General features: G+C 37.3%; 1 protein-coding gene across 1 annotated transcript; it reads left to right on the top strand.

Annotated features, from left to right (window-relative positions):
* Positions 1-3,032: 3,032 nt before the first annotated feature.
* On the top strand, positions 3,033-7,856 carry cnih1 (cornichon family member 1). The gene is made up of 5 exons (XM_079261888.1): positions 3,033-3,179; positions 4,474-4,542; positions 6,984-7,096; positions 7,237-7,380; positions 7,501-7,856. Exons 1-5 carry the CDS (start codon positions 3,099-3,101, stop codon positions 7,526-7,528), a joined length of 435 nt encoding a protein of 144 aa, XP_079118014.1. The 5' UTR covers positions 3,033-3,098; the 3' UTR covers positions 7,529-7,856.
* The last annotated feature ends 967 nt before the right edge of the window (positions 7,857-8,823 follow it).

Raw genomic sequence — 8,823 nt, 5'->3', positions numbered from 1 at the left:
TCCTGTTGTCCAAATAAAATGACAGTGATGTCTACCCCTCTGCTTTCCAGACTGTTTTTTTAAACTGAAATATTTATAATGTTTTTACGGTGTTCTTAAGTTTGTTTCAGCTCTTACCAAATTAATTTTTTGTACTTTCAGTTGTCTTATAAACTTGCCTTTCCTGGTTTCATGTGATGGGGAAAAAACAGATTAGTCACAATTACATATTTCATATCAAACAGTTTTGTTTTGTTTTGTTTTTTTAATAAAAGATAACTTATGTAAATGTGTGAATCTCCAGCTACTAAAAATGTGTCATTTGCAGAAATAACAAAACAAATCGCTTAGTTGCACTTACTTTTCACAAAGACGGATTTAAAAAATGAACAAATTATTATTTTTATTTCACAAAATGTAATAGCTTGTTTTTGCTACGTTTCCTTTATGATTGAGCCAAAGTTTGGACATTTAATCCCTCGTAATCATGAGTTCTGTTTTCATCTAACAACTTAATGGACAAGAGAGTGTGAATTCCTTATTTCATTTATCGTTAAAGGCCCAATGTGTTTGTGAGATATATCAGTATTTTATGTACTTTTCATAAAAACTTTTCATTCTCAACTGGGGTCAATCATTTTTAGCAAACACTTTAAAAATGTCTATATTTGCAACATCAGGAACTGTCATGTGACAGGAAAGTGAATTAGCTCCATGAAAGGGAGTGAAATAAAAAAAAATCCAGGTAAATCTTTGCTAAACAAAGAGGTTTTTTTTATTTTTATCACTTCACTTTCACTTAAACAAGAATGATTATATGAATACAAATATAAAAAGAATGAATATATGGTTAAAAGTGAACATTGTTAAACAATTCTGTGTCATGCGGCATTTCCAACACACGCTGTGACTTCCATCACAACACATGTTGGCTAGAAGTTTAAATAGAGAGTTACAACCAAGAGTTTTATAAAGGTGGTTATTTCCAAACAGCTCATATTTCTTCTGAATGTATAAAGAATAAGGAAATAGCATTTAGAATGCGTATTTTAATTAGATTTAATACCAAGTATAAAAATGAGATCAGTATGCTCATACATAAAATGTACACATTGTCATTTCCCTCACTTTGTTTATTGTGATGGCAGTAACAATGCAAATGTTCTAAATGCATCACATTACATTTACCAAATTACATTTGGTGTTTATTACTAAAATGATGTCTTCACTTTTATTTATTAAAAGAATGGTTTAAAGTGAACATTGTTGAACAATTCTGTGTGATACGGCATTTCCAACACATGCTGTTATTTCCATCACAACACATGTTGGCTAGAAGTTTAATGATGGCTTAAAGGTTTAATAGAGAATGTCACAGTAACACTAAGAATATTCTGTAATTGAAAATGATGCATTTATGCTCCAAATTTATTTCTCATATTGAAAATCTTGTGATTGTATCATGTAAGAATTTGACTGAAAACCAAGTAAAACAGTGTTTCTCATCTAGAAAATGGAAACTATTATCTTTAATAATATAATATGGGCTGCATAGTGGCATGGTGGTTAGCACTGTGGCCTCACATCAAGACGGTTGCTGGTTTGATCCATGGCTGGTGCAGGGTTTGGACAGTGGCCTTTCTGTGTGGAGTTTACATGTTCTCCCCGTGTATGTGTGGATTCTCTCTGGGTACTCCGGCTTCCTCCCACTGTCCAAAGACCTCCAGCTCTGAAAGACACAAATATACACTTTGTTTCACTAATTCCACCATACAGGCTAACTACAAAATATTTTAAATCACACAATAGTGTTTTTTAACCATGATGGTGCTGTCTGAAGGAATCTGTTAAAACAGTGATAATCTATGCTTCATATCAAAGACCACTGGCCTGGAAGAATATGAAACCATCTGAAGTTTTAGTTGATGTGAATGTCTGAAAATTATATGTCTAAACTATCAGTCAATCTACCAAGAGATGGCTCAGAGAGTATGATTTGACCAAAATTTTGACATGACAGAGAAGTGGATCAAATTTCCACAATGTTATTTAATCCAGAGAGGGCTAATCAGACTCGTCAACAGATATATTTGTGCTATTTTTCTTCTTTTTATCTCTTAATGCACTGTTTAAATATTTACTAGTTGAAATATATTAGAAAAATCCATTTCTGTTGGATTTGGTCATTTCATGATTGTATAATAGTTTCGTGCATGGTGCTGCATTAAATAATCAATGTATTGTTCATTGAGTTGGGTATCATTTTCAGTATAAAGCAGCAAAAAAAAAAAAAAAACACTTAACCTGCAGGACATATGTTGTGGAATTTATCTGATGAGAAGTAAACCTAGAAATCAACTGTGCTCCGTCCAGTTTATTGACAATGCCCAGTTGTTGCAAGCTCGAGGTCTCGAGAGCTCTGCCCCTGCTCAGGGTGTTACAGCGATCTTTAGGCATACACAAATAACTGTTACCTGGCAAGCTGAAACAGGCCTTGAACAAAACATTCAGTTTTATGAATGAACCTACTAAAAGCAAGCTTTCTGAACTACTCTATTCTATTCTATAGTCCTTCAGCAGATGCTTTTATCCAAAGCGACTTACATACACACTCATAGTAAGATAGGCACATTGGGGGGCAACTTAGGGTTCAGTGTCTTGCCCAAGGACACTTCGGCACATAGTCAGGAGAAGCCTGGACTGTAACTCCCAATTTTACACTTGCAAGCCACTAGCTCTTCCTCCTGAACTACAGCCACCCACCTATCTAGCATTACTTATCATTGTCCAACACTGGGATTGAACCCATGAACTTCTGTATTGAAGCACTCTCGCTTACTCACTACACCACCACCGGTCTAAATGTAGAATATATATGTTGTACTACATAAAAGAAGCTTAATAAAGGAGTAACGTATTAAAACTACACTAAGTGCACGATTTCCGCCACAACATGTAAACAAAAAGACCACAAGATGGCAGTAGTGCAACTCCAGAGCCTTCTATGTGGTGAAACATTGCTGGAAGAAGAAGACATCCCACCAAATCTCAGAACGGTGGGAAGCTGCCTGCATCATCCGTAGACCGAGGAGGAACTGACAAGAAGAACTTGAGGAAAAATGGCGTTCACATTCGCGGCCTTTTGTTACATGCTTGCTCTGCTGCTCACGGCGGCGCTTATCTTTTTCGCTATTTGGCATGTAAGTACACCTTTACAAGGAGCGTGGGCCTGCCAGCTCAACGCTGGTGAAGGAGCGGGGAAGCCAAGGCAATGCGGGGGCCAACACAAGGCCAGCCTCTCCGCCACATAACTGGGAAGGTTTTGGGTTTTAGTTCGCCGCATAACTGGGAAGGTTACTGTTTTTAGCAAGGTCCCATTATATTATGGTAATATCTGTATGGAGCGTGTCCATGCTAAAGAAACCTCTTCTGAAGCGCGTTGTTGAATGAATGACACATCCTGTCGTCGGCTTTAACTTAACTTATCATTGTAAACATGGATAGTGTAGTTTGGACTTGTTCTATTAAACACTTTAACTGTTTTAACAAAACAGTAAACACCTTTTTAGTATATAAAAAAAACTGCGACAAACCTGTAAAGTTTCCCAAACTAGATAGTCGTGTTACGCTAACAGCTAGCCTGATACTTAGCAGGTTAAGCTAACGTGTTCGTCCAACCAGAGAGCGACAAGCCGCTGCGACGGCGAAGTCACGTGATCCCTGATAAACATCAATTATTAGTTAATTGGGTTGGCAGGATCCAAAAGGTCACAGGATTTGTTACAAAACACTTCAAGTGCCATGTTTTTGCATTTAATAACACCAATAAATGTAATGATAAAATCAGCATTGCATCTAAGACTATGCAACTTCTTGTAAACTTAAAACGGTGACCATACATAGTTTAAATCAGTGTTTTTTCAACCTTTTTTGAGCCAAGGCACTTTTTTCGCTGAAAAATCACAATGCACACCACAAACCGATTTCTTTAAGTCCATATAATTAATTTTAAGTCCATCTAATCAAAGCCTCTTGAATAGAAATCAGATAAACACAAGAAGGAATATTATTGTCTTTGACAGGGACCTGTTTGGATCAAGACAGAGCAGCTTTTTAGAACAATTAGGTTAAACTGGGTAATTTTTTAGGGCACACATAATAATCTCTCGTGGCACAATGGCAAAGGGGTTGAAAAACAGTGGTTTAAATTACATAACTGGAAGTATGCCTGAAGGGTGTAATTAAATTGGTAAAATAACCTTTCCATAATTATTAGTAATGGGAAAAAGTGCTATTTCACTGTAACATTTAAACTATTTCCAGCTTGTCAAATTTTACGTTAGGTACAGTAATATTTACCTAGGCTATAAAACAACTTGCTAGATGTATTCAGCGCAAGTAGTTTGCTCATTTCAAGTAAGCTTGTGACATTAAATGTTCCATATAAATTGCTACTTTTTAATCTATTGTTTTATTCTGTTTCCCCCCCTACAGATAATTGCATTTGATGAGCTGAAGACTGACTACAAGAATCCTATAGATCAATGCAACACTTTAAATCCTGTAAGTGCCGCAATCACACCTCACACACCTTCCTTGCCTCTATGACTGCATGCAGACTCGCTCTGTTTAAAAATCTTTACATAGGACTTTCTCCACCTATCTTGTATTTTTTTTTGGCATTTCTCTGCACTGTTATGCTAAATAAACTACCTTTTTAAAGAGTTCAGTCATTTTGTCAGCTGTCAAACTAACAACTTTTATTTTTCCAATCTGCTTCCTTTGTTTTTCTACTTTATTTCTCCCCTTTTTTTTTAAATGGCAAAAAGACAGTTGAAAAGGTCAAAAAGATTAAAAGAGTCAAAATTGCTTTAAAGGTTTGTACCAAACTTTAAATTGCCCGTTCAGTTCAACTCAGTCCGAAGTCTTGTCATTTTGCACGGTGAAGTGTTTGCAATCGTCTTTTCAGTTAACTAATCAGATTCAGTTTTTGATGGGATAAAATCATGTCACCTGTTCTTTTATAGCCCCAAGTTTTTATTTCTTTAATATTTTTATTCTTTGAGCATTTTGATGTGAACTTAAACTGTAATACATTTGTTGTGTCATGTATTCAAACTGAAAAAGGCAGGAGTTTGGTTACAAGCTTTTACTCTGAAGTTTTAGTTTGTAACTCATCCAACAGATTAAACTGTCTTGGCAATTTTTAGGCTTTGAGCAACTAACAGCATATGAAAACCATTTGGACTGACTGTCTTTGGTTAAATATATTCCTTAGGATGAAACTTGATTTGCTACTGATTAATTGGTAAGTTATAGCTGTTAACTGAAAAGACTTGCAAATGCTCAAAGCATGCATGGTTATTATAATCTACCCTTTGTTTGCATATATTGTTACTGATACAAGAAATTCTAATTAAATTCAAGTCATTTGTGTTATGGTTGAAAAAAAAAAGCTTTTATTTCTAGTAACATATCAAACCCTGATGCTTTGAAATATTACTTAATAGCCAAACAGTGGCTTGTGGTTTACTTACAGACTTCAGATCAATTGTATCCACTAGTAACAATTTGTGTCAGTCAGTGTAACATATTCTTTACTAGAGTTTAAGTCAACATTTAGCAGATTTAAGCTATTGGTCATGAGCTCAGTGTTGGCTTCAGTCTTCATCCCCTGTGGTTCAGAACAGATGGCAGCAGGGTCTCAACTCTCTCCAGCTCAGCATTATTTGAGATCAGTGATTGGTCAGTAATTTCCATAGTAGGAGGAGTTATCCTAGATGTACAAAACACACATATTCCTTTACCTTTAATCCATGATGGCCTCCGTAGTCCGATCTGCAGTTCTTATAAGGGCCAGTCCATTCACTGGTGAGCCGTTCAGCTCATTTGACACTTAAGTTTGCACCAGCAATCAGTCGTTTTGTATTTGGCAGCACAGTGCAGGATTTCCACACGTTGCAGCCCCCTTCCGTCCTGCACCTTCCTCTTCTCACACGCCCCTCACCTTTTCCATCTGTGGGCTGTGGGGTTTGCCTCCGCCCTCCGCTCTTTTCAAATGCATGGCTTCCATGTGGTGCCTCCATCTGCCCCCCACCCAAAACCCGCACCAGACCTGACCTCAGGCAGGCTGCTGCATCAACACTGCTATGCTCACAGCATGGTCCTTCTCCAGCGTGCGTCTCATCAGGAAGTAGGATGATCTGTAGGTTTGCTCTCACTGCAAAAACGTCGACGTTGACATTTGCAAATATTCCCCAGAGCAAGTTGTTGATGGGTCTCCCCTTTTTATTTGTTGTCAGATGTGATGATGCATGACATTGAACCAGGGTGGGAAACAAACCTTTCCTATCCACTTGCAAGAACAGATATTTTATACTCCTCAAACAGCTCACATGATTAATTATAATTGGATGTCAGAAACTTTATGCATTTTCAGCACATCAGACTATAAATCTCAAGGTGTCGCACAGTGTCAACATAAAACTAGTGTCTTTTCCTGAGTTTGGCTTCGAAATCACTGGTTTTGCAGGTGGTAGGTCTTGATTTTTCACCCTGTTTCGTGTGTTGCAGATGATGTCAGAGTAGTACGTATTTTATCTCCATGTGCCCCAAAGACCAAACTACAGCACAGTGTTAGACATGAAAAGGACTTCTGTTTAAAATGACATCTTCATTACAGCACAGCTAATTTCACTTTTCATGGCAACATGAAGAAGTCCGGCTCTGATTACAGACAAAAAGCTGAACTATTCAAAACAACTTATTGGCTTTGAGGAGCTGTGACATCCTACTAAATAGTCCGTTGACTTGTGGCTTTAGCTCCCCACAAAATCGCTGCATTTGTTATGAATCCAGGCTTGGTAAAAATAATTTTCATGGACAGATGAGACCTTGTCTACAGCTTAGTCGTGACATTACATGAGCAAAAAAGAGAAAATGAGAACAGGGGGATTAAATTGACCCCAGATTGTAACGTTTTCTTCAACTTGATTTCTTCTCAGCTGGTGCTGCCAGAGTATCTCATCCACTTCTTCTTCTGCGTGATGTTTTTCTGCGCGGCCGAGTGGCTCACCCTCTGTCTCAACTTGCCTCTGTTGGCTTATCATGTCTGGAGGTTTGTATCCAACTTTTATCGTTTGGATAAAAACACTTATAATATAACCTAAATATTTTGTTTTATGTCAGACAGGTATTAAGTTTGCCTTCCAGTTGTCTGTATTATGAGATGAGCTGGTTTTGTTGTGATGCTTACAGGTACATGAGCAGACCAGTGATGAGCTGTCCAGGATTGTACGATCCAACAACCATCATGAATGCTGATATCCTGGCATATTGTCAAAAAGAAGGCTGGTGCAAACTGGCTTTCTATCTCCTGTCGTTCTTCTACTATCTCTATGGGTATTTTTTTCTTTTTTACCCATTAATAAGCTGAACATGCTTAAAAACTTAAATAATCTCAGTGTTAATAGTCTGGTAAACAAAGACAGTTAAAGAAATCCACCTTGTTTGTTCTATCAGGATGATCTACGTTCTGGTGAGCTCCTAAGTGGGCCAGTGAAGACGTGCACATCAACGACCAGACAATACGATGTAGGGGTGGAAGGTTGGACCTGCTGGAGACCACTGCTCAGCTCCACAAGATGCCATTTCAAGAGGATGAACTCTCGACTCCTCCCAACAGCGCAGCATCATTGCAGAAACACTTTTAAGACTTTATCTCGGTTGCAGCGTTCCCCTCAGAGCACTGCAGTTTCAATGCTTTTTTGGGAAACCACAACAAACCTAAACTGATGCATTTCTTTTTTTTTTTGTTTTACTTTTAGTGGTGTGATTTTTAATGTTTTGGATTTAAATAAAGGTTTTTCATCACAGTTCCCAACCTGAGTTTTTACACATTAGGTAGCTTTCCAGGTGTGTATTCACCTGTGAGGATCTGAGCTTTTTCATTTTGTATATTTTCCTTTTTCAGTGCTGGGCTTTAACAGCTGGTTTATTCCTGCCAGGAGATTTTTTGTGTGTGTTTATGCCCGTAAATATTTGAACATTTTGGGACTGATGGTGCGGTGAGGGTTAAGGTGCATGGGCTATTATCATGTAATGAAACATGTTGCACACAGACAATCAGTCTGGTTGTCTTCAGATCAGTTTTCAAACTTTCAGATGTATTGGTTCCATAAAAAAGGTTTATCAAACAATCCCTGTCCATCTCTAAAGGCAATGTTCCCATCTGCAGTCATCCAGAATGTGAACTGTCCTGTATTTCTGTAGAAAAGACCTTAAAGCTACCAGTGAAGTAAAAGGTAGAATCAACAGTACAAAATACATTTGGCATGAAGAAGCAACAGTACTTTAGGCTTTAGCAGCTTCCTGCTGATGTGCCATACTGTTGAATGTACCTTTTAACATTGTTTTTGTTTTTATGCATTTTGTTCATTTTGACACCAAATATTCCACATTGGTTAAAAACTCCAGTTTATTTATTCCATCTTGAATTTCAGTCCGTAAGAGCTTTTTTTTTTTTTTTTTTAAACAGAATTTCAAGCACTCCCTGTGTTGTGGCTCATCTCCAAATCAAACTCGTCATATTTTAGTTTAGAAGCCATTAGTCCAAATTGTCTATTTGTATTTATTGTCATTTGACATGTAAATTTATCAGGGAAGATTATTTAGTCAATGACATTTTTATGTATTAGATCCCATCTCATCAGATCGAGGAAAAGATTTGAAATGAAATAAAACAATCCCACTCTGAAGTGTGGACTGGAGTGACTGAATGGTGACAGTCTTCTGTTTTGTTTCAGCATAAACCTGATCAAATCAAACTTTTGTGTTGCCTTTGGC

The sequence above is a fragment of the Telmatherina bonti genome (genome assembly GCF_933228915.1).
Source record: "Telmatherina bonti genome assembly, chromosome: 22".
In the NCBI taxonomy this organism is placed as follows: Eukaryota; Metazoa; Chordata; class Actinopteri; order Atheriniformes; family Telmatherinidae; genus Telmatherina; species Telmatherina bonti.
This window is presented reverse-complemented; position numbering and strand designations above follow the sequence as displayed.

Excerpts from the sequence above, each read along its gene's own strand:
- cnih1 (XM_079261888.1), top strand. The coding sequence starts at position 3,099 with ATGGCGTTCACATTCGCGGCCTTTTGTTACATGCTTGCTCTGCTGCTC. Across the intron at positions 3,180-4,473 it reads TCTTTTTCGCTATTTGGCAT|ATAATTGCATTTGATGAGCT; the intron begins GTAAGTACACCT and ends CCCCCCCTACAG. Across the intron at positions 4,543-6,983 it reads AATGCAACACTTTAAATCCT|CTGGTGCTGCCAGAGTATCT; the intron begins GTAAGTGCCGCA and ends ATTTCTTCTCAG.